The following is a 26,223-nucleotide window of genomic DNA, read 5'->3' on the forward strand; positions in this document are numbered from 1 at the left end:
AGTAAACTTTAGTTGAAGTTCCGCGTATTGTCCTGTGCTCTCCTCTCTTCGTCCTGCGTCGTTTTGCGCGGTTGCAATATGCATTCCATTTCCAACATCGTATACTACGAACCTCTATATGGCGACATACATGAAGACGACAAGGCACTAACACTTCCTTGGACTTCAGTTTCTCCAGAAGGTTCACAAACAACCTGTGTGCTGACGCCTCCCATCAGCACACCACGTGTGGACTTGCGTCATTCCTCCCAAGAGTTTGCTTTTTTGTCAGGGGAGATGATGTAGGCAGTAGCCACATGCAGTACTGGCTAGGCCGGCTAGCTTGGCTGCGCGCTCGCGTGAGGCTCGCTGCGGCAGGAACGTGTCTCGTGCCCATGCCGGTATTCGCCTGGCTGGAATAAACCTGTCCTGTTGGCAACTCAACATAAAGAAAAAAAGGAAGAATACTGCGTTCCTTAGCTTGCAATTCTAGAAAGCACTTATCAAATTCCTGAGGTTTTGTTTTGAAAATTTCACGAGTCGAAGCTGGTCGGAGGGGACGTTACGGTGTCGTTCCACGTCGTCTCTGTTCACCAGTGTGCCCGTCGGTCTGACGGGCAGCACATGCGAAGACGTTTTGCAAAGGGACCCTGCTTTCGCCGAACGCACGCCTTTTGACGCTCGTGACCTGCACACGTTGCTGCACTTTTGCATTAGCAACACGTATTTTTTTCTACCGTACCATCATTCACCACCAGTCAGACGGCACCGCCATCGGCGCGTCTATCTATGTCTGCTACAACCGCCAACCTGGTCGTGGAGTTTCTGGGAGCTATAGTGTTCGCCGCTTTCACACCAAGACGCTAGCTAAACTGCCGCTACGTGGATGACTTAAAGAAAGCAGATACCTCTAGGTTCCTACAAGAATTGGACTCGTTGTGCCCCAGTTTGCAGTTTCCTATGCAAATCGAGGAAGACGACTGCAAACCTTTTTTCGACATTTCTCGTGCACCGAAAAGGAGCCATCTGTCCTTCACCGTATACCAAAAGCTTGCACACACAAGCCGCTACCATGATTTTAACTCAATCATCCTTTGGCTCGCAAGAAATCGGTCACTTCGTCACTGTTAATTAACGCCTGCCGCGCGGAACTTCACAGAAAAAAACAGCCTGCAATTCGAGCTCAAGATGTTGCGGCTGGAACTTTCCGGAAATGGTTACCCGGACAATTTTGTTGCAATAATTCAAAAGAAAGTATTGGAACTAAATGCACTTGGTCCGAAGAATTTTCCCGCCAGTACAAGTATTCCATATGTTCCCAGGATAAACGAGGCTTTTTCCCGCGTGTTTTCGAAAAGTGGCTTGCGCAGTTGGCATGTAAAACATTTTATTCGCCGGGAAGAGCTTGGCGACCTCTTGCCAAGCTCTTCCCGGCGAATAAAATGTTTTACAATCAACGCACCAACCTGCTAGCTAGGGAATATGCTTGCCAGCGTCAAGGATCGCTTTCCAGATATCAACTTCCCTGGTGTCACCTAACGGATTTATTTCGGCGGCTGCAGCCAGGTTTATATCGGCGAGAGGGGCAAGGTCACACGCGCGCTCGAGGACCACCAGCGTGGCTTCAAAAACTGAGATGTCGCATGAAGTGCGTTTGCTGAGCACGCGTACAAATGATCACGCCATACATTGTCTGAGACAACGCAGCAATTTTAGTCAAATAACCACATCTGACAACTCGGCTTCTCCTTGAATGATCATGGTGAGGTAGGGATGACCTTCCTGGAGGAGGACGCCTGGGGACAGCGACCGACGACAGATAGAAGAAAGGGCGTCCGTTCGGAGCAATAAAGGGACGGAGCCGAAGTTATTACCCGTTTCCTTCAGGAGCCGGCACCACCCCATACGGAGCTCGCCGCAGTTGAGACCCGCGGCGTCGCAAGGACCACATGTGTTTTCAGGGATACGCAGCCGCTTGCACCACTTTTGCGGCACTAAAGGGATTAGCAGTGGACTTGCAATTACTCCTCTCCCGTTTCCGCGGTTTACTCTGCAAATAGTGACTCTGCCTGCTACAGTGCCGTGCAAATTTGATTGGTGCCCATCTTGGGGAAATGGGCCTCGTGTTGGACTGGCCGTCGCCTGATGGAGGGGCGGAACCTTAGCAGATTTAAAGACGGTGCTGAGTGCGTAAGGGCGCTCTGGGCCCTGTCAAAAGGCCTCATCCAGTCGCTCGACGCTATGAACTTTTAATTCTTGTTTCCTTGCTCTCCTGTGTTCAGTATGCAAAGAAGTTTCGTAAAAGTGCCATTAAACCCGCTTGTTTTCGCTTTCCCAAACTTCTAAGTTTCAGTTTTTCCTCAGCCCGAAGACTATGACACGCTGCCAACAGAGTCCGGGTTCGAGATAACCTCTGCGCCACGACAGGCCTGAAAACCGCACTAAATAGAGAAAGCTGCAGTAAAATATCTTTTTATGTTCGTCTCTTTCTTATATTTGTCAATTTTATTCAAACCGTTTTTCTTTGTGCAGCGAAGGTGTAGGTGCAGAACATGTGCCTCGCATACAAAAGAGGACCGGGGTTCGAATCCCGGTGCCGCGCAATTCTCCGCAGGATAGAAAAAAAATTGCGTGTGCATGGATTTGCATAACCACGCCTAGGTTGCCTTATCTCAGCGACCAAACCCGACAAAGCACTCCTTCACCAGAACATTATTTGGCCACCCTGGTTTAGTGCTTCGAAAAACCTAAATGATTGCACCAATTAACCCTCAGTCCCTTACGGCTGCGGAGCAACTGACCTAGGCTGTGGTCAGACCTGTGATGCTGCGGAGGGTGCTATGAACCTGGCTCTGGCCAGGCCGTCATTGGTAACTGAAGCTGGAAACGTTTAAAGCTAAATCTTTATCTGGTTAAGCTAGTCTAGCAGTGCTGCTCGAGGAACTAGCGGGTGTTAATGAGATGTCGTATGGCTTATTGAGGTTAAGAGGGCAGATTAGGCGTATGAAGTGCTGTAAAAGGCGCTCACGTACTATGCTACCGCGGATTAGCGGACAGATGAGAATTAGGCGAATAAGCGGTCACAGCGAAACTCCCAAGAAAGCAGCGAGTGCGAAGAGACGGAAAACTGCGGAAAAAAATCAGCGCGCGTCTGCGGATCGTGCCAGTGAGCACTCGACATCCGCTGACCCAAAGCGCCGTGCCAAGTAAGGTGAAATCAGTATAATGCAACCAATGCAAAAGCATCAAAAATGACTAACGAGCCATAAAGCGAGGAGAGTCATGTAAAATTAACTGCTGAAACTTTCAGGCTATTGGAAGCGTAGAAAGAGACAAGATCAAATGGAAAAGAATCAACTACTAAAACATCAAATGGAAAAGCAACAGCCTAAACACGCATTTTCCTGACGCTTTTCTTCGCATGACAGCGTTTGAGACTGTCAGTTTTATTATTGAATAACTGATGCTTCTTCAGGCACCTCATGTGTATTATTGCTTGAATTACTTGCGTAACATTATAAAGACGAAGACAAGGAATTATGTATGAGTCTCGGACACAGTGGTCAACTTACCATTCCACTACACCGTAGTTGGATTTAAAAGCAAAAAATATACATTAGGCTTCCTTTCGATGACCACAACTCTTAAGCAATGGTTAAGAAGACGTTCCGGTCATGTACAACTGGACCTGCGCTGAACCTGAAGCACAATATTCTTCACCGGATTTATGGTTATGAAAGGTACTTCGAGTTTGATATTGGGCTCGCTGTCCTTGTGCAGGCTGAATTTGTACCGGAGCACTAGTTTCGCAAGCGCCATCTTCAGTTCCAGCAAAGCGAACTTTTTGCCGATGCACTCGCGGGGTCCGAGACCGAAGGGAATGTAAGCGGCCGAGTGCCTTTCGGTTTTGCGGGCGTCACAAAATCTCTCCGGGTCGAACACCTCAGGATCCGGCCACAGTTCGGGATCGCGGTGAATGTTCCATGTAGGCACAATCAGGCGTGTACCAGCCGGCAGGACTTTCCCCGCCACTTCGACGTCGTGGTAGCACATCCTCGCTGTGAAGAGAACGAGTGGGGGGTACTTTCTCATGCCTTCAGAGATTACCATGTCCAGCCTCTTCAGCCCCTGGAGCTGATCGTGGCTGATCTCGCAGGAATTATCTCCACCGGGGAACGCAGTAGAGAGCTCTTCGAGCAGCTGCTCTTGCTCGCGCGGGTTTCTAGCAAGCTCATCCAAGAGCAGTGCCAGGGTGAGTGACGTCGTCTCGAAGCCACCGCCTAACGAAACAAAGCAGTTGGAGACCACGTGGTCGTCGGTCATAGCGAAACGATGGCTGGCGTGTATCTGCCTGCTCTTGCGCTGGGCGTCAAGCATCAGCTGTAGCATGTCCACGGTGTGGCCTTCCTCTGTTTGTTGGCGCCCTTCACGAGCCTTTCGTACTCGGATCACATGGCGCACTCTGTCGACGACGAGTGCGAAGGACCTGCCGTAGGACACGTACGGCAGCAGCCACCCGGCGATTTTTCTCGCGAAAGGAAAGGTCACGGTTGCGTTCACTATGGGGACATCTCGAGCGATCAGGGTGTTGCGAAGGCTCTTGAGAAAGGGGTCTTCCGGGTTCTGCTGGAACTCGCACTGCGTGGAAAAGAGCAGACTCATGACGCAGGCACATCAAACGATGCAGATGATCCGCGCGGGTCGTCATCGGCAACGTGTAGCTTTCTCAATTCAGCCTAATTTTGATCGGTTAGCAAGGCAAAGAGTTGGCACCAAGCCATTATATGCAGCGTCTCACGTGCACGCGTGCTAATGTGAGAGTCGGCGATCCAAACATCAAATATTTTTACTGCACATTCTCGGAAGCAAAAAGCGGTCCAGGTAGCTGCGGGACACAATGAGAATTGCGCTAGCGCATCGGCGGTGATCTCTGCGCTGTGTGCGATTGCTAGCAACGTGACACAGATGCGCCTGGAATTAGGCGGATCCATGCATGGTGGCAGTATACCACTCGCTGTCAGAATGTTTCTGTCTGCAGGTTAGCGGCAGCAGCAAACGAGGCGCCGACGCAACCCCAGAGTCTAAGATAGATGCTTAGACTAAATACCGGATGACTTATTCAGTAGAAACATATTAATGGACTCCAATACGGCCGAAGGAGCATTATCGAATACCTAAAAGAGACGCGGCTGACGTTGGTTGGACGGCATTTGGATGAACAAGGGCATCTGGAAGGTTGCCCAGGTTGTATTAGTGTGGAAGCACTTCTTTACTAGCAAAGCCGAAAAATTCGAGGTATGTGTGAAGCCTCAACCTTTGATCTTTGACGGAGTGTCAGCGGCAGCGGCCTTGCGCAGCTTCTCCGTCTGTGCATGGAATAGCGGGCGCTGCCACCTGTGTCGCTTGTGCGACCCAGGTTGCTCTTGCGGAGCACCCTCTAGCGACCTATCGTTAATTGATCGGCCACCTGCCACGGTGCGCAGTTTGCTGACAATCCGCCGCTCGATATAGAAATTACGCCGTTAACCGTACCTATGCCACCGTGACAGCCGAGACAACCACGGCAGCCGCCCTTTTCCGAGAGGCATCCAGACACACCACCGTGCGTCGCATTCGCCGCAGCTCATCCGAAATGGAAGCCCTACTTCTCACCGCTGGCTTACAGCCTCCTCCGCCTACGGGACTACATCGAGCCCGTCGCACACCCAGTACGGATCCGCAATACCAGACAGTAAACGAACCAACCGTCGTTCCCTGGGCTGCAGTACGTGCTTGGCTACTCTGTCTGCACCCATATTTCGTGGCAACCCTCCAAATCTGCGAAGTAGCCAGGCTGCCCCCTGAATTTGCTTCGCCTGCGCGATGGCCCTGGCAGAATGTGTGACCTGAACTTGACCGGCATTTAGAGACTAGTTCACGCTATCTTTTAGCATTCTTCTGTTCATATCACCTGAACCTTTCGCACGAATCCGCATTCGCGCTGGGTGAGGCTGTTGTAGTGGCACCGATTCTGGGCACGCGATGAAGAGGAAGCTACAAGAGCGCGAGCGGAAGAGAGCATTTCAGGCGCCGGGCTGGAACAGCGGCCATGTTCTTTACAAGCTTGGTGCATGGCTCACCGCCTGCGTCCACGGCTCACCGCGTCAGGAGCAATAAATGTGGCGGCATTGCATCTCGTATCACTGTGTGTCAGTGTCCGCTGAGGTGAAGCCACCGGTACAAACGAGGAGCTTTCGCCTTAGCCCTCCAAAAGCACTACCACTCCACCATAGCACCCCGCTAGTTAGGTGCGGTCACCCAGCCTCTGCTATTCTCCTGCCCCTGTTCCACCCCACCCCTGCCTGCCCACCTTCACCCTGCAGAAGCGCAGTCCACCTCTTACCACCCAACTATTCTCCCAGGAATAGCCAGAAGAAAGTGGTTGGCTGAGTGGTGGCGCTTGGGAGCACAGTGGCGGGTGTTTGAACAGCACGCCTAGCGCTCCTAGGGAATCGCACCAGATGGAGGCACCTTTCGGGACCCTAAGTGGCTGCACCGGATGGCACCAGCCACATTCCACGGACAATAGTATAATGCTTTTGAAGAAAAAATGTCGTGCGCTAAAAACACGAATACAAGAATAAACACACAGTAGAACTGAAGCGTTGCTGTGCTGTTGTGTGTTTTTTTCCTGTATTGGTCTTTTTAGCGCACGACATTTTTTTTCAAAACGATGCACCAACTAACCCGGTAAAAAGTTCTACTCCGTATAACGGCTCTCGCTATGAAAACTTGAAAGCCGCGGCCAAATCGCGTTCTAAAACAAGCGGGAAAGCCAGCTGCACTCCACCTACCTCTGCTCACCTTCACCCCACTGAAAAATGCTGTCGCGTATGTGAAGCCTCGGCTTACAGTTTTTAAAGCATTCAGTAGATCAAAAGTATCAAAGCAATTATTTGAAGGCAAATGCAACTGCTTTGCCAGAATTGTCTCATCAGATATCTGATCATCCCGTAATTAATTTCCCTTTGATGATACTTTATTTAAGTGTCAATAAGAAACGAATCATTAGCGTACACTACTATGTCGCACACAGGGTGCCTAGATGACGGCATTGTAGCCTTAGAGCCGTTAGCTAGCATCTGAACTCTCGACTGCACAAAGGTTTTCTATCTTGCAGCATGTGGTCTTGCGAGGGGCCTTCATTTTTTCGTTCACTGTTGCCTCTTTTATTTTGTTTTCATCATACAGCAATCGTCTCCGAAGTCAATAAAATAGGCAGTCCAGTTCAGAGAACGCGTATACCCTTACCTCCCAAGCGAGCACGGCCTTGGCGATGCAGTCCATCGTCAGTCCTTGCGCCATGGCTGAGATGTCTACGGAGCCCGGGGTCCCGCCGAGCTTTTTGTCGAGTATGTCCACTGTTGTGTCGGTGCAATCCTCTATGATGCGCGATATCATTTTAATTTTAGCGCTTGAAAATGTAGGGTTCAGAATGGTCCGCACCGCCTTCCATTCGTCACCTGCGAGCAACAATGAGCAACGAGCTACAGTGCTGCCGTGCCAACAATGAGCTGAATCAGCTTTAGCGTATTGAAGAAAACAGTACTCGCTGAGGTCACAGAGGAAAAGAAAAACATAGAACATGTTTTTCTGAATTTCCCTCGCCGGACGGATTTCCGTCGAATCAGCTTAGTGATGGGCTTATTTCGTTGTACTGGCACGATTTATTCGCTACAGGCGAGCAAAGAAAAATTTATTACTGAGTGTTTAGGACATTTGCAAAAATTAGGTACCCAGCTGTGTGACGGCAGCTTTTCTTTGCATGAGGTGAATTCAGAATGATACCTATTACTAGTTTATTTTCATTCGATTTGGTTGATTTTCGTTTCAGTGTTATCTGTAATCAGGTTCTGTCATGAGGTTTCATGCGTATTTTAGTAGAATAATTAATGATGTAGGATTACTTTGCTGCAAACGCGTACATCCTTAGAAATAATTCCAGATTTCTGGTTTTCGTTAAACTGCTATTCATTAACTGCCGTGACTAATTTATTAACAGCCCCAAAATGCGAGCCAGAACTAAGGAAGGATGACTAACAAGGCCTTATCACCCATTGGAACCGTTCTGGGAAGATAACTATATAAGCAATGTATAAAAAATTGTGATATACAAGTACGTATTATATTCAGCTGTTTTTTTCTTCGAGCATGTGAAACTAGCGAACGTCTGCATAATATTATTCTACATTCTGTCGTAGAACTGGAAAGCACTGCAAACATTTGGGCTCACTTCCGTTTCGTAACACTGCGCCTTCGTCATTTACTCAAAAGAAGCGTTTATTCTGACGGAAAATAGGTGGTTGATGACCCGTTTGGAAACATGAATTTTTGTTCCTGGGCAGCGCGTGAAAGTAGCAAAAGCCTAAAAGTGAACATCGGTGGCTGAAAAAATGCCTTCAATGATCTCATGACTAAGCCTCGACGAGTCCTACGCCGGCAGTATGCATTAGTCTCTAATCCCACGCTCAGTTCATCCGTTCACAAAGAGAATCGAAGCATTTACATCGTTTCGCTTTCATCGCCGCCGCATAGGCGAAAGTGGTCAAAATGAACCAAATTATCGCAGATATATTATAGAGAACTAGCCACCGACACGAGAGAGAATTCTGAATTGCAGAGTGTGTTCAGAACGGGAAGGTAGGAGGCTGACAAAGCTTCTTGGAGATCAGACCTTACACGCGGATCACACCTTGCACACGATGGAAAACAGGAAACGCGACGTACCTTCAAACCAGCAAAATGTCTAGAACACTGTCTACGACACCTGTGCCAAGTTTAGCGCCACATATCGCACTAGATGCACCGTGCTTCGTTTACGTTATTTCGTCTACACCACAATACAGAAATTATGTTGCCGGCCAGAATACGGTAGAAGAACCTGATCTCGAACCGTGCTGCGACTGCGGTCACTTCTGTGCTTCTCTCGCCGTTCTCAGTAACATTCGCCTATTCCGATTTTGGATCAGAAAGTAATTATAGCTTGTGTTTAATACATGAATTTTTGCTTCTTTCAATGTTCCCTCTCAGCTAGTTATTCCTCTGAGTGGGGCCCTATAATTCTGTTTCTTTGGATTTTGTGCTTTACATTTCACATTAAGTAGTGCTTCTTGCCGTTTCACAGTGTATTTTTTGGGCCTATTGGATGGCTAGGATTGCTTCCACTAGTTGTTTGGTTGTTTTCTTTCTCCTACTTTTGTTTCCATTGTATTTTTCAAAGGCATGCAAGTAAATAAAGCACTGTCGAAGCAAATTCATGCACGGGCAGCACGTCTCACTGCTTCTCCTTAGATTGAAATGGTTCAGTGACATTTATATAGCGCGCATTTTTTCTAACTTCTTTTCGTAGCTTGCTGTCATCACATCTGTGTTTTCGCGCTGCAGCAGCTAATTTACTCGCTAGCAATAGCTAAGCTGTCGTGTTCAAGGAGTTTTGCGCTTCAGGTGTCAGAACGCGGTTGCGCTTGTGCTCAGTGTAATGCGAATCTCAATGACGAGCCAAACAGGTGTACAGACACGCGTGCACCTTTCAGTCCGAGCAAACTGCTTCTGAGCGGCTCCACGTTCAAATGGAGAGGCACCCGGTCTCGGAAACTGTGTGCCTCCCTGACGAAGCACTGCTTGATGGCATCCAGGTCGGTGAGGAGAGCGCATGGCGCATCGCCACAGTAGAAGCCGACGAGCTTGCCATACGTCCGGGTCCACTTTTCCATTACCTGCAGCAAAAACCGCGAACCAATTACGCACCGTTCAAACACTCGATTAACCTCAATAATTCGTCATTCGATTAGATGGAACGAGCTTTTGAATTCTACACTTGCTCCGACTATTCGACAACTTCATGAAAAGGCCTCCCACCGGGTGTCAGCTCCCTTCCTTTGTCAGAGGCAAGGGAGAGGGGAACCGCAGCAGCAGCCCCATGACGAGGTCGTGCTGCTGCTGAGCACAAGGTCACGGGGTCGAATACTGGACGCGCTGTTTTAATGCGGGAATGCATTTAAAGGCTACATTTTCACCTCTATTGTCCGCATATTTGAGTTCGTCCGTCCGTGCACACCATTACAAACTTTCTTAACATAAAATAACCGCTAAAATATATAGAGTTCAGTGAGATTCGAACCCATGCCTTTAAAGCGCAAAATCGGTGGTTTGAACCATTTGGCTAGTATTTTTTTCTTAAGCGTGGTCTTTATTAGGGTGAAATATGTTCTCTGTACATAAACTATTTAAAGCGTCTTGATAAAGCAGCATGAAATCTAGTTCAAAGCAAGAAAAGTAGTGTTGAGAAAGCACTAGATCGCAGGCAACGCTGTGATCTCCACCAAGAAGGAGTGTCAATTCGGTTTGAGGTCAATCGGGGCGCGCAGTTCCCCGAGACGGACAACAATTTGGTTGTAATAGAGTTTTTCGTGTATAACAGAATCACAATGCCGGTCCGTGTTGCGAATTTTTCAATGGTTGTGCAGGACAATAAGGAAAAAAAAATGGGAGAGGACACTTAAGATCCACCTTAAGGGTCTAACGCGATAGCGCAGGGGGTTAAGATTTCCATTCTTAGTAGTTTTGCACCTTTGAACGCAGTTTTTATTTTTTTTCAATTGTTTTAATTAATTGATTGACCAATTACGCACTGTAAATTTTCTTAATTTGCATCATCAAGCATTGGATTTTGATTGTGAATATTTTGACACCTTTGAACCCCCTTTTTCATTTTTTCATTTTTTTATTTCTTTAATTAATCAATTAATTACAATAATTTTATTAACTCATCATCGCCTATCCCAAAAACGAATCACTACTCAAGAGAACTACAAATTACCATGATACAATTTTATTTACGCAGCCCTCGGTTATATGTCGCCGATTCAAATCCCTGCCGCGAACTAGGCCCCAACATAGCTAGTAAGTTTATGCTGCACGAAGCGCTGGCTTATATGACACCATCGAGAACATTGTGCGTCAAACGGTTTGGATGACGCGATTTTTTTTTTTTTTTGCGCAGCCCCCGATTATTTCCGACACGGGGTGCTGTCTACACCGAAGGCTTTTGGACTGAACGAGCCGTGTACGTTGTCGCGTAAAGATGTCCAGGCGCTCATCAACATACTGCAGAGCAACTAGGTATTCCACACAATGAGCAGTCCAATTAATCCGCTTTTCCAATGTCCACTGTAGACCACCACACATCAGTACTGCGTCTTTAAGTCATGAATCAGTGCTCTATTGCTTTTGGCGCATCACAGATGGGGCGCTTAACAGAAGACACAAAAACATTCTTTCTTTTTCTAACCATCTGAAAACCGACAATGACTGTTTGTTGCTTAGAAAAGAAAGTGCTTCTACACCGAGACAGAGGCATTTTACGTATTATTGAAAGTACGCTTGTCCAGTCACTCAAAAGTATACAGAACGGTACATGGGCGGAGGAAAGATAATATAAATAAGATCTTTTTACAACTATGTCCGTTACACTGAAAACACTAACTCAGCCAAATACGCGTCATGCATCAACCTCCATAATTGTGAACGACCACCAATATAAACAGTAAGAGTAGGCAGTGCATTCAATAAGTTGACCTGCAAGGATGAGCACATTGTCGGCTGGGAAGCGTCTCTGAAAAATATGAAACGCGAAACACTCTGTCACGAATAAGGATTGAAAATAGCGAAGCACGCGCGTAGGCAAAAATCATAAGACAAAAAGGGAAATGGCATGAGCAATACAGATACGGCATTTAAAGTAGCCGGATAGTTCTACACAAATCCGTGCACTAGTCACCGTAATCAGGAGGTTAATGACCGAGAAAGAAGAGCAGAGCAATGGAACATCCCGTCAGTAACGAAAGAGGAAGTAAAGAAAGCCTCAGGAGCAGTTAAAAAGGGGAAAGCAGGTGGTGAGGATCAGGTAACAGCAGCTCTGTTGAAGGACGGAGAGGGAATTGTGCTAGAAACACTTGCCATCCTGTATAAGCAATGCCTTACGATCTGACATTGAACGTGTTACGCCACCCGGATGGAGAAAAGGCTGAACGGGAGAGAACTGGCAGATTCTGCATAGACATGGCGCAGACGCTGCGTCATTGTTGTTGGCAAGTGACTGCTTGCTACTCACGTAAAGAAACCGGCGCAGCAAGGTTTGCTTAGTGACAATGCTGGCTGTGTATGCACGCCAACAATAGAAGGCACAGGAGGATTGCATTCTTTCATTTTATGGCAATCCACGCGTAGCATGGATTAAACTGCACATTTTTAATTTATGTTAATGCGAACTATAACAGAGGAGGACTGCCACTAAGGCAGGCGGTGGTTCATAGGGCAGTTAGGCATCCGTTGCTGCAATCGCGGATCGCATCCAAAGATGGACAGCAGCAACTTACTGCTACTCGGGAGACACGACAGGCACAAGCATTAAATAATAGAAGGGAGCAAAATATGCAAGAAAGAAGAACACCCCGCATCATATTATTGTAATTGCTAAGATGCTGATTGGAAATTCCTAGCATTGATGTATGGAGACCAAAGGCATGCCATCTTGTGAGGGAGCGCTAACGGTCTTTCTTGAGTGCCCAGCGGCGTTGATCTTGTTACTATTGTTACAGTTACTATGTTAGTGGATTTTCTGTTGGTTCCTTCTTTCGCGCTGGTTGAAAGTAGTAAAACAGTAATAAAAAACGAGCTGCTAGCCTCCGTCTTGCTTTTGTGCTGTCTCTTTTTTCCTTCTTCGTCTCTAATGTTGGTCTAAAACCGCAGATGGCTGACCTGGAATATTTGGTTAGCACTTTCAATGCATAGCTTGATTGCGTATTTTCGTGGTGTAACTTTGAGGGTAATTGTATTGAAAACTTTGAAATTACCACACTTAGACCTTTCCTGCTTGGCTGGATTTACACACACACACACACACACACACACACACACACACACACACACACACACACACACACACACACGCACACGCACACGCACACGCACGCACGCACGCACACACACACAGACACACACACACACACACACGCACACACGCACACACGCACACACGCACACACGCACGCACACACACACACACACACACACACACCAAGCCTCAGTAACTTCCGTCATTCTTGCCCCAGAAAATCTTACACAGTTTACAAAGAAAATATGGCGTCGGCGTTGTGAGCGAAATATAGGGTGGCATAGGGTGGCCGAGGTGGCCACCCGCCGCAGATGAAACCTAGGTGCAACACCTAGGTCACGTAACCCTGTAGCATCATCACAACCTACCCACCGGATTGGCAGCAAACTGACCACCCTGGCAGGTGGCAGTTAAATTAATGATTGATCGCGAGAGGTGGTTCGGGAAGAACAACTTGGGCCGCCCAATCTCCATGGGCAGCAGCGCCTGCCATCGCAGGGCAGTGGCGCACCCGTTAACCATACCATCGCGGAAGCAGTGGTATGAGGACTCCCAGGGACATATGACTGTAACGTTGAGAATGAACAATGAACGAATGAACGCTACCGCGTCACATCCATAAGGTGGAGCTTAGGCGTCCCCTCTGATTTCTTGATAGCTTCTGTTGGTATAGAGGGGGAGAGATTCGTTTTGAGTGGCTTGATGCATTCATCGCCGCCGTCACTTGGGCACGCATGGCAGCTGCTGCCACACGTCTACGCTGTTGTCCTCCTTACTTTGCCCCTTTTTACCCGAGCGCGGTAGTAATAGTAGCCCAGTCGGTTTCAGCTGGCCTCCTCGCTCAGTGGTTATATACGATTGATGTAAGAAGAACTGTTCTTTTCTTTCAGACGTCAATAATGCAGGCCATATTACAATCGCTGTAGTATTTGCTTGCTGACTTGAACGCGACATGCCGTCACACATGCTGGAGTTTAAATGGCACTTCAGTTGCAAATGAGAGCTGGCGCTAAGTTACTGCCTGCATGAGCCCGACATGAACTCGGGCTGAAAAATAAAGCAACCACAATATTTCCGCGAATCTTTGTAGTGTTTGTTCATTCTTAAAAGCTGGCGGCATGCCGCTTTATCGCTTTGTTTGGAATGCAAGACGCGAACAGATTTATCTCAATTGATCGCATCCAGGCGGAGCCGATTCTACACTGCTCAAGAATGTTACAGGAACTTTGCACGATTTGTTCGCCATCAGCTTTAAAATGAGCACGGCCGAGAACGGCGGGCATTCGGTTCGACGACCGCCGAGCACACTTGTTGCTGCGCCGCCGCCGATTCATTCAGTCCTTTACGGTCGAAAGTCAGACCAAACAAAGAGTTTTGTTTAAAAGCCCTTTCCGATGTCTTCCTGCCTCCAGACTGCAGTCCCCACTACGTGACAACTGGTCAAAGCCCCTACCGAGTGTCGCCCCGAGGCTGACAAGCCATCCGGGACCAAGTGGAAGAAGAAATGCTTCGCGACGACGTCATCCAGCCTTCAAAGAGCCCCTGGGCGGCACCGGTTGCCCTAGTGAGAAAGAAAGACGGCGCACTTCGATTCTGCGTTAATTACCTCCGCTTGAAGAAAAACTACAAAGATTCGCGGCAAGATCCCTTCAATCCCTTCGAGCTGTTTCTTACAGGTGGACAAGTTTTACCTAGCTCTGCCAAATGAGCAGGGAACTAGGACCCATAAGCCCGCAGAGTTGCGCACATACTATCAATAACTGCTACATTGCAATGTCCATATGATTGAAATGCATCGGTGTGTATGAAATTGGACATGCTTGCGTAAACCACCTAATAAATTCTTACAACGGACCTCTTGGTCGTACAGGATGTAATTTCGCCCTAGGTCCTGCCGGCTTCAAGCAGCTCGGTTGTACTTACGCTCTTTTAGCGCGACAGAATTAAGGAGCCCGTGTCGCATAAACGCGGGTGTCCATGTCACTAATCGTAAGCGAAAAATCCCCATAAAGACGCCCTAGGCGGGCCACCTAGGTCACGTGACTTAGTGGCGTCGTCGCAAGCTGCCATTTTTGGACATTTTTGGCTCTAATTAATTACCTAATCATTCTATCGACAATTATTTTCCTACATCAACCTCAAATTGCCCTCTTTCGATTACAGCCACTCGGTTTGACGCTACCTCTTCTGAGAACCTCATCACTGCGGCGGACATCTTTTGGTGACACGAACCGCGCCGACATAGCCTAGCAATGCGTTCGCGTTAATAAAGCTGCAGACCGCATCACCCGCACCAGCTACCCTATTGCAGTCACTCCCAAAAGGCCAAAGTATCCCCATTCAACAGTCATTTTCCTGTGCACAGCCGGGTACTGGAATTACTTGCCCACTGAAGTTTCCTCCGTCATTGACACACCAACATTCATGCGCGTCATTAAAAGCCTTTCATAAATTTTTATTATATTTTTTGCCATTCAATTCCATCCCCTCATATACTCGTAATGTCTCAATTTCAGAGCTGTAAGGTTATAAATGAAGTAATTAATAAAATTAGCAAGATTTTTTGCAATACGTGTCCAAACCGTCTGCTGCCGGCATCACAAAGGTTCAATACTGTAGTCTTCGGCCGGCTGCAAAAAGGTGGACAAGACATAATTCGCCAAAAGCCTCTGGTCCAGGGCAGGGAAGCAGAGGCTTAGGGCGGGATTACGTTGGCCGAGGGAACGAGCTCTGAACTGCAAGGGGCCGAGTCCTGTTCGATGGTGGGAATTTGCTCACCCCAATCGTGTCCTTTCGGAGCTCCCTCCAATGTCCAAAGACGAGGCTGCTTGGTTCAGGTCCGGGTATACCGTACCGCTTGAAGAGGCCGTACTGCCGGCGCCTTTCCAGGACCCAGGCTACGACGATGGCTACCGCCACAAGCAGCACAGCTCCCACGACGTTCCACGCTTCACGCCCCATCTGCTGGACAGTACACTTCATATACTATATGACTCCGTATATTCGCAGCTCATGTGCGGAGGGGGCGGGGAATGTTTGCAACTCACTGAAAGCCGAGGGAACGTTTGACGAGGAATGCGCCATTTAGGAAAGTTGTAAGGGTCTTTTGAAGGCGGTGCACAAAAATAAAATGCCAATTTCTGAAGCCAACTTGAATTTTTTAAAAATGGCGTATGTTTTAAGTGTACAATTATTACCGTAGCACTCAGCATTAACGCTACTTTGCGGATAGCGAGATATAGCACGGAAATGTGTCCTTGCCAGTAAATGTTCTCTGAAACCTTATTATACACCACAGCTTGCCATTCAGTATTTTGTGCAGCCCTTGCTTTCGGAGTAATATAAAAAATAAACAAATAACCACAACTTGTAGCTGGAAATCGAACGCATATTTAGCATAAAATATGTCATTTCTAGGCATTTAAAACCGCGTCCATTTGTTCACTGAGGCGCCCTCGCTGTAGATACCGTGACTAGCTCTAGTGACCAAGAGTGAAACATTGCTCTACGGGTTCTCGAAATTCTGATGAAACAGAGATAGTTGCTCACTATTAATTCTCTTCTACACCGGGAACCGTTGTCGCTAACCAAAGGCGAACTTTGCTCTGGTCTTAACACCGACGCAATGCGTCTTTTCTGCTAACTACTTCAACAAAATTTAGTGCGACAAGCGGGGGATCGTATTACGCTGGTCAACAGTGAAATGCGGGTATAAACTTTTGTGCTGCCCTCGTAGAACCATTCCTGAAATCGCTGTCCTGCCACTTTAGGTCTACTTACGTCGGCTAGCAGAACCTCATTATGATTCAACAATTAAGTGCGCACCTAGCGCCGCGGGCGTAAACAGCGCGCCAAAGCTGCCGAAGGTAAGATTGCCGGAAAGGTGATCTAGATTCTCTGTCACATTGACGATTAGCCTGAGTATGTAAGCAACGCTTACGAGGTTCACAGTTATCATAGATGTAGAGTTTGTTAGGGCGCTTGATCTAAGACCTCCACTCAGCCGAAAAGCCGTTGTGTGTTAGTTTGTCCAGTCTCTTTGTGTGCCGATCGGGTTGTAGGTAACCTTAGGTGGGTCAACTTGGTTAGGCGACCTTGTGGCACCTTGACAACCTACCCACTGGATTGTGAGCGAACTGCCCACCATGACAAGTGGAAGTTCATTAATGACTGGCCGCGAAAGGTTGCTCGGGGAGCAGAACCTGGGCCTTTACAAGCCTAACAGGAGGCACTACCTGCCACCGCAAGGCAGTGGCACATCGCTGAACCGCTGCGCCAGGAGTGGTACGAGGATTCCAATCTGTCTATGGATGTAGGGAACCTTGAAAACCGACGCTCGAACCGAAATCAAACCCAAGTGAAAACCGAAATGCTAGCGCACATAAGGCCCATTTGGCTTAACTATGGGAGCAATATGAAGACGGCGCGTCCAACAGGGAAAGAAGAGACAAACAAATGACAGGACCAGCGTCGTTTGTGTTTCTTTTTGTCTCCGTTGGTCGCGTCATATTCATATTAATTTCATGATGAATCAACTAGCCCAAGCAGAAATTTTCTTAACTGCCCAAATCGACCGCCATTTTTGTTTCCGACGACATAGTACTTTGGTTCAAGTCCAGTTAATTTCCCTCTGTAAAGAAAAGAAATAGTCATGCCTGAGAGCAGTCAATAAAGGCTTTACGGGATCCTGGCCTTGTTCCATAATTCTTACGGCAGCAATACGGAGAAAATTATTTTACATATTTACAGCAAAACACAATACATCACACGAGGAAAATGTTTGTAGAATTAATTCGGTACATAGGAAAAAAATTCATGCAATGCAGAAAAGAGAATACATCTGACTGGGCCAGAACTCCTGAAACTTGAAATAATAAACGAAGATGCAAAGAGGAAGCGCATACAATAAAACTGTTTTAAATTCATCGCAAGTTTTCTCGACAGAAAAGGTTGATTTTGGTGTTTGGTGCAAAAACTAGATTGAAACCGGGAGCACGCAACATGTTTGATAATTTGGGTACGGTGTAGTGTAATGACGGCGTATATGAATACCTGTTAAATATTATAACAAACCATTTTTCTGCATGTCGCCTTTGTCTGTTTCCAATATATTGTTTCAGAACTGCAAGACAACTGAAAATAACACTCTCCTTGTATTTGACTCAGGATTTATAAGTTATTAAGGCGTCGCGGTAGCTGAGTGGTATAGCGCTCGGCTGCTGACGCGAAAGACGCAGGTTGGATCCCAAACGCGTCGTTCGCTCTTCGACAGAGGCGACATGCTATAGATGCTCGTGTACTGTGCGACGTCAGTGCACGTTAAAGATCCCGGGTGTCATAAAATTCGGTGAATTTTTGAAAAGAAACAAAAACAGCGAAGCGCGGACACTCGCCAGCGAGCGTCGTTAGGAAAAGGGGAGAAGGAAACACCGGAGAGCGCCTAGCCTTGTGTGTGCTGCTGCCCTTTCCATCATCGCTCGCCAACACGGCGCCAAGGAATTGCGTGAGCCCATGACGTCGAACCTTCTGGAAAGTCGGAGTCGTTTCTACTCGATGTTGGCGAAGAGGTTGTAGCCTTGAGTGTGTTAAGTGATGCCCTCTCATTCTTTCACTCGCACGTCGGAGGCGGCGCCAGACCAGAAAGGTCTGGAAGCAACTCGAAGCCCGTCTCAGCGCCTGACCAACGGGGACGCGCGCCCGGCGCGAGAAGAAGAAGAAGATTGCACAGCTGACAATGTGTGCATGTGCGCGCCCTCCTTGACGAGAAGAACTAACAGACGCAGAGCTGACGCATATATGAAGGGCGTTGACCGCTGTCGGTCAGCCCAAGCCGCCGTTTAAACTTCAGAGATGCGCGCCCGCTTGACTCCCGGGACAACACCACTCGGCCAGCCATGGACCAACGAGGCAACGTCTGCGGGACGGCTTCATTGTGGACCAGGGTTCTAAGTCCGAGGAAACATCTAGCGGTAAACCCTCTGCGCAGCGAGGTACGGAAAGCAAAACGACTGCTGTAATGTTAAGAGATAAAGAAAACAGATTGGGTGAGGGAAGACTTGGGTATTGTGTGGGTCTGATCATGTGTCAGTTGCGAAGACTTGGATATGTGTTTGATTGTGCATTCCTCCAGTCAACGGCATCCGAGGAGGACAGTCGTTTGCGTACGAATTGCACCAGAACTCCACATGAAGCGTACATGCATCGTTTTAACGCCGACAGCTTTAGTAAACGTTCTCCAGAGTTATCGACACGGTTGTTCGTTCGCGGCGAAATATGCAGGAAATGAAATCTCTCGTGTGCACATTGAGCACCGATTAAAATATTTACGACCCCTACTGATAGTTCCCATATGACGATTTCTGTAATTCCATACGTCTCCATAAAAACTTCATGAAGTTAGTATGGAGCATATGGAGCCGATATAGACTATATGGAAGCACGTATGGAAAAATGCGGACTCTATATAGCGCCTCGTACATTGTATGAAAGTCGTATAGAAATTATATGCAATGCCTATGGACACCGTACTGACGACATATGAATACCGATATATTTTTTCATGTCTTGTGGATTTATTATTCCCATAAATCCGTACGAGCGGCTCATATGGAACGTTCCAGTAGGGCTGTCCAATCTTGCTGCACGCTAGACGCGGTACGAGCTTCGTAAACGCACGCACGCAGATACCAGCCCTCAAATACGTCACCTCTTCCGGTCGCTCCACTCGACTGATGTGCCCGCCGGTCGGCTTAGTATACACTACCTCCTGCTCGTGAGCTGTGCGACCAAACTAGCAGATCCCGGCGCCGTTAATGTCATTTCGGCGACCGCACGTTACTTGGCTTCCCGGTGGCGTGAGGACTGGCATTCAATAACTTTCCTTCAAAATGACATCTAGCTGCATTAATCCTCCACACATGTGGACAGCGAAATTACGGAAAACCTGCCCTATCATTTTGGAAGACTGTATTCAGGGAGATTAGCAATAGCACAACTATTTTGCACTTCCTTGAGCGGCTCCGTCTTCTTATTTCACCGACCGCTGCATGCGCCCCAGCTCTGGATCCACCAGGCAACACTCGACGCATTTTTATTCGGTTGAAACACTGGTGCGCTCCTTCAATGCTGTACGGCGTTCACCATTGTCCGTCCGGCTCAGAGCACGTAAACGCCTTAATTTACTGTCCTGAAGCGTTATGTGCACTTATGGGACTTACCCCCTGCAAACTGGTGTTATCGTCGGCGTAGCGTGTCGCGACCAAAAACACAGGTATTCGGCTGCTGTTCGTTAGAGGGTTATTTTTTTCTTTATTCAGATTAACGTGGGAATACTTAACGGCCTGTATACCCGATGAAGGCGTGTATTGTTTCAGTTAGAAGCGTGAATGCGAAAACTAAAGGTCATGAACATTGCTTTTTTTATTGCTAAAGTGTTATTAATGAGACTCCAGTGGCAACTGCATTAAATTGAGGGAGTCGCTGTAATCGCGACAAAATTTCTCCGCTACTACCATTTCCATATATGTGCGAAATCTCCGCAAAGAAGGCAGCACAAAAGTACAAGGACAGACCGGATGTGTTCGCACAGTTCCGGTATTTCAGCCAAGCGCGACAGACAACACAAACAGGAAGGCAACTATGCTCTGTGCCTTCATCTTCTCGTTTCTTTTCTTGCGTGCTGTTAGAATTGAAGGAAAGCTTTGAATTGAAGGAAGGAAGGTGTTAACTAAATGCCTGAATGCATTCCTAATACGCTATTACTTGGCGATCACTTGGCGTACAGTGTGTCGTATCTGGTACAAGTAGCGAGCAGTCGCGGCTGCGGCCTAAGCGGGCTCGCAGCTCGGCGGCCGCACTGTGGTAACCGGCGCTGGCCCCTGCTCCCTGGCTGTGATTGTAAACTGGCTGACGTCAGCCTGCACCTTACCTCAGTACGAGAGCCCCCCGAAGGCGTGAAAGTGTTTAGCGCACGTGCTGCGAGTTCACTCCTTATCATCCAAGGAACGAGAGCAAGGTCGAAGCAAGGTCAGCCGGATTACACCGCTAAGCCGGGGAGCAGGGGCCGGCGCTGGCGACCACAGAGCCGCCGTGAGGCCGCTCCCGCCGCAGTCGCAGCTGCTCGGCAAAGACGGTTCTTGTTATAATAAAAGTTTCAGTCAGAAAAGAAAACTGGAGGGGGCACTAAGATCTGTTTTAGTCTTAAGATCTCATCATCATCATCATTTATTGCACCCATAAAGGTCCCGTCTGGGACATTACATAAGAGGGATGGGGGGGGGGGGGGGACAGTTGTGTGAAGCGGTCATAGAAAGGCATGTGAACGTAAAAAACATAACAAAAATAACAAGTTTGACGTGAAATTAACGTCAAGTAATCCAAATAATTCAGAAAATATATGACAAAGCAGTAGTATATAAAATTAAACATTAAAATGTGAGGAAATTAAATAAGTGGGAAAACACTTGTGGGGGGTGACGCAATGACACAAGCAGTCTTAAGATAGCGTTAATGGGTTGACACGCATAGCGTATATGCGGAAATGGTTATCCTCTTTTCACGTTCTTAGATAGCGGAGAAGGTTTATGGGGGTTTAACGTCCCAAAACCGACTCAAGCTATGAGGGACGCCGTAGTGGAGGGCTCCGGAAATTTCGACTACCTGGAGTTCTTTAACGTGCACTGACTTCGCACAGTACACCTGACACTAGATTCTAATTTTAATTTGTGCTGCATCTTGAGCCGTCCGATTCGCAGTCTGCCACAGGTGACACTTTCCGATGCTAAACAGACGCTTAACCGCGTACGATGCAGCTTTCAAGCTTCGAGTTGTCGCATTCGTCGAACTACACGGAAAGCGGGTAGCCGGCCGCAATTTCGGCGTCGACGACGAGTGCGTGCACCGGTAGTGTGACCAGAAAAAAAAAAGGCCTCTCCGCGAGAAACAAAAGCAAGAAGGCACTCGGCGGAATGAAGTACTGGGCGCTCGATACAGATAGAAGTATGCGCCAGATACAGCTTCGAACTGTAATGGACAGTACCGTTATTTCCCCACAATGCAGCTTGAAAAAAGAACTGAAAAATGCCGATTTCGGCTTAGGGCCGCCCCCACGCTTGGAGTAGCACAGAGGAGGAGGTTTTTCTACACACGCGCGTGGCGTCAGTAGATGCCAGCTGCAGGATGTTTATTTATTATTTATCCATTTGCACTGCAGGCCAGAAACTGGTCTTAGCAGGAGGGGCGATACTCTACAGGACATGACAATGCAAAAAAAAAAAACTTAAGAATACGATGAGGGCTCTAGCAGTGTTACTCAAACAAGTAAATTCTGGAACTAGGACAATAACCAACAGAAGAAAAAAAAAGAACCTCACAGATTAAATTACAAACAGGTGGGAAAATTGCTATTCCAGAAAGTGGCAAGAAGGAATAATTTCAGATGTATACAAGAAAGTGGACTGCAAACACTGTATAGGTTTGAGCTGGTTTACGGGATAAAAAAATTTTCTCCCTTCTAAAATGTTCACTGATTGTAACACCTCTCCAGGGATGGAATCCCATTCATTTATAATACGCGAAAAAAAATATTACTTTGGAATTTTGCTTTAGAAAATATTGGCGTAAGGAAATGTTATATCTGTGTCTTGTGTTGCGTGTCCTTGGAGGCTTTGCGTAATGAGGCAGCTGAAGTCTGATTTTTCCAATCAGAATACTACGCAAAACCAGGAGACGACTGAGCTTACACCTGTGCTCTAATGTGCTGATTTTATTCGTAAGCATCGGTAAAGACGGGGAGCTCTCTCTTATATTTTCCAAACATAAATCTGAGGGCCTTATTTTGGACACCCTCTAGTTTCGTAATAACCTTTATACAATGAGCGTCCCGTGCAAGTGTCGCACATTCCAATTTTGATCCGATAAACACGTAGTCTGTTGAAGTGTTGGTGTTTGTAGGTGCGTTTAATTGCAAAAGCGTTTCTTGCCTCATGAGTGGCGTGCACAGGACCTGTCAGCAGAGCGTTTCGGCAGAGCTTGTCATGAGAGAGAGGCAGCACGAAAATTACAGTTCTTAAGGAGAAATTGGCCGGCATTGCTGTTCGAATTCAGGTCATCTGTGTGCCAGGCGGGCACGCAACGCATACTGCGCTACGAAGGGTCGTTGCTTCAAGCGTGTTAGAACGGCACAAAGTGAATGCATTGTGGTGTGCACGACGGCAAAGCTCGTTGGGGAAGTGCGCTAGTGTTAGACAACCATGACTCGCAAAAAAATGTTGCTGACATTAAAACGCAAATGCTTATGCATTTCTGCAATACAGCAGATTGCAGCGCTCTATAATATTTTAGGGTTTCTTTTCAGCAACCACAACTTGCGCAACCCTGTTAAACACGTCGGGGAAATATAGTTTGATCAAGAGCGTTTTTTATTTAATGTGACATCCAAATACTTCTATTTTTGAACCTCAGATAATTTGTGTCGTTATGTACATAAGAAAATACACTAAGTTCTTTTTTTCCTCGTGACTCGCAGCAAAACGTTTTGTGTACCTTGATGTCCACGCTCCAAAGTTTACACCAATCGCGGAGAGCAATAACTGATTGCTGTAAACATTCGTGATCGTTTCAGGAAACTAGTTTCCTAAAAATGACACAGTCGTCCTCAAATAAATACAACATGGACATCGTTGGATATTTTGTACTCTATGTTATTAATATAGAGCAAAATTAACCGTGGTCCTGATACACTGCCTTGCAGTGCACCTGATGTTACCTGATGGACATTCGAAGAACATTTCCTCATTTTTACGGACTGGTATCTATGACGGAGATAGCCCTGAATCCATCATATAATATAAATAGGAACACCAATTCGCTCCAGCTTATCAAGTGATTTTTCATGGCGAACCTTATCGAACGCTTTACTAAAATAAAAACGAGCATCATACTCAACACTTCTGGGCAAAAGCATTTTTGAACGGGAAAGAACTTATGAACGCAATTTTTTCATATATTCCAGGATTTCACAGTAACTATCAACAGATAAGCAGATCTCCGATAGGCAGGCTTGAGTTTTTCTGTTATTAAGGTTTTTATTATTTTCAAAAGCGTTCCCTATTGGTTTTCTACTTCAGTCGTAACTGCTCCATGCGAGCGATGGAATCACTATAAAAGAAAGATATTGCTATATATCGGAAGAATAGACTATTACCTTCAATATTTTTATACCAGTACGTTACCGTTTTCGGCGATTTAAAAATTTTGTCCCCAAATGTTGTACACGATTGATCTGTTCGGACGAGTCAAGCACCTCAGAGATTTCATGAACAACTGACGCAAGCTGAGGTAAAGTAGACAGTCCCTTTCTAAACACATGCGCTAAGAAGAGAGGAAATCATCATCTGTGAAAAACTGACGAATACAACCTGCGACAACATGCTCTAATAATTTACTGAAAGCCCTTGCAATAGAAATAGGACAATAATTGATACTGTGAGACGACCACTGTTTTTATGAATAGGGACAACTCTTGTCTCACGCCAGTCGGATGCTATTTGCTCTAATGGTAATCATAACTGGAAAATAAAAGTCAGTTAAGAATACACGTATCTCTGCCGAACACCTTCGCAAAAAGCATTTGCTAGCTTAATCGGCTCTGCAGACTTCGTAACAGCGACTTTTAAAAGCATACCCAAAACGCTCTATCTGGAAATCATATTATCGTGTACGTAAGACCTATCATTATTACAGTGTTCCAATTCATCCATGTCAGAAAACACGCCCCGAAAATAATCTACGAGGTTCTCGGGAATAATTTCATCTTTAACGTGCGTCCGTTCTATCTACCGTTACTAGATCTAGTCACGCTGGTTCTATTCTTAGGGGGCGAGAGTACCGGTGTTCTCAAGTAGGAAGTAAATATTACCTCTCGGCGGTGGCAGAGTCCTTGGCGTTCGAACGTCCTTGGTCACTTTCCTTGGTTGCGCGCCTAGCGAAGGCTGTGATGGGGGGTTCGTTCGCTGGAACTTGTTTATATCCGGAGCAGACAAGTTTTCCGTACCTGAAGGAAGGATGTCGGCATTCATCGGCGGATGGAATGCCGACAACGCTGCGCATCGGCAGTTGCGATCCCGACTGACCGGCCAATAGCAGGTTCAATGCGTGCAGCTGAGAGAGAAAGAAGTGCGTCGTAGTAAATTTAGTTTTTCTCTCCTGCACTACTTGCCGCTAGGGGGGATCCTTCCACTCTGGCTCGTCTGCTTGTTTCACAATAAGAGGCGATGCATAAACAACACTATTTCCGCATAGCATGCGTTAAAGGAAAAGGAAAAACAACTCCAAAAAGAATGTCTTGAAGTAGTTTAACTCTGAGTTGGCCGTTCAGGCTATTAGTACGTGAATATTTCTTCAACTATAAAAAATAGAAACGTTGATGTATTCTGTTCGCAATATTTAATTGGTTTGGTTTGGTTTATTGGGGTTTAACGTCCCAGAGCAACTAAGGCTATGAGAGACGCAGTAGTGAAGGGCTCCGGAAATTTTGACCACCTGGGTTTCTTTAACGTGCACTGACATCGCACAGCACAGGGGCCTCTAGAATTTCACCTTCATCGAAATTCAGCCGCCGCGGCCGGGATCGAACCCGCGTCTTTCGACAGCAGCCGAGCGATGTACCCACTGAGCCACCGCGGCGGGGCACAATATTTCATTTTCAGCTGCGCAGTATCACAGTCAAACTGAGTGTTATTCCATTCGGATGATTATCTTTTTTTCTGGGGCGTATCTGGATTCTGAAATAGAACCTAAAAAAATTTGCTAGTGCTGATTCAGAAAATTTTGGAAAATTGAAAACACCCCACGAAATAGCACGGAAATAAAAATATTCTCGGTTTTTAAATATACGTCGGAAGTACCGAGATATATGGCATGCTAGTATACACAGGCATAGGTTCACGTGGAGGTCTAGCATAAGAATGGGCTTTCTAGAACTCAGTGAGAAAGGGCATTGCTTGGCAGTTGTGATAATTGATTGATGAAAATGAAGAATGCGAAATACGCAGTAGACATGGGGCCGTTACTGCCAAAGCATAAACCGGGCCGTAGTCAGGGTTCCTCTGGATTGCCATCAATTGCGAATCCTTCAGAGCTTCGCTACAACACATCTCCGAACCTTCAAATCGATTCTGTTTGTATGTCTGTCTATCGACGTTGATTTTGCGCGTGTTTGATTTGTTATAGCGGCGTACGAGATACGATACAGTTTGTCCTAGAGATTTACGCGCTTGTTTTTTGACCTTCAATTATAAAGCGCTTGGTGA

General features: G+C 46.9%; 1 protein-coding gene across 5 annotated transcripts; it reads right to left on the minus strand.

The window, feature by feature from the left end:
• Positions 1-1,668: 1,668 nt before the first annotated feature.
• Positions 1,669-25,714, minus strand: LOC149361222 (cytochrome P450 3A12-like). 5 transcript variants are annotated; one of them, XM_089572626.1, is made up of 5 exons: positions 24,831-25,714; positions 15,692-15,874; positions 9,545-9,734; positions 7,270-7,481; positions 1,669-4,617 (listed from the first exon to the last, which is right to left on the minus strand). In XM_089572626.1, the coding sequence occupies exons 2-5, from the start codon at positions 15,872-15,874 to the stop codon at positions 3,652-3,654; spliced, it is 1,551 nt and encodes a 516-aa protein (XP_089428752.1). In that variant the 5' UTR covers positions 24,831-25,714; the 3' UTR covers positions 1,669-3,651. The 5 variants fall into 5 exon arrangements, with proteins under 5 accessions (XP_089428752.1, XP_089428753.1, XP_089428754.1 ...); XM_089572627.1 differs by having other exon boundaries at positions 15,692-15,877; XM_089572628.1 differs by having other exon boundaries at positions 15,692-15,889.
• Positions 25,715-26,223: the final 509 nt, after the last annotated feature.

The sequence above is a fragment of the Amblyomma mixtum genome, chromosome 2 (genome assembly GCF_055824585.1).
Source record: "Amblyomma mixtum isolate Tamu chromosome 2, ASM5582458v1, whole genome shotgun sequence".
NCBI lineage: Eukaryota > Metazoa > Arthropoda > Arachnida > Ixodida > Ixodidae > Amblyomma > Amblyomma mixtum.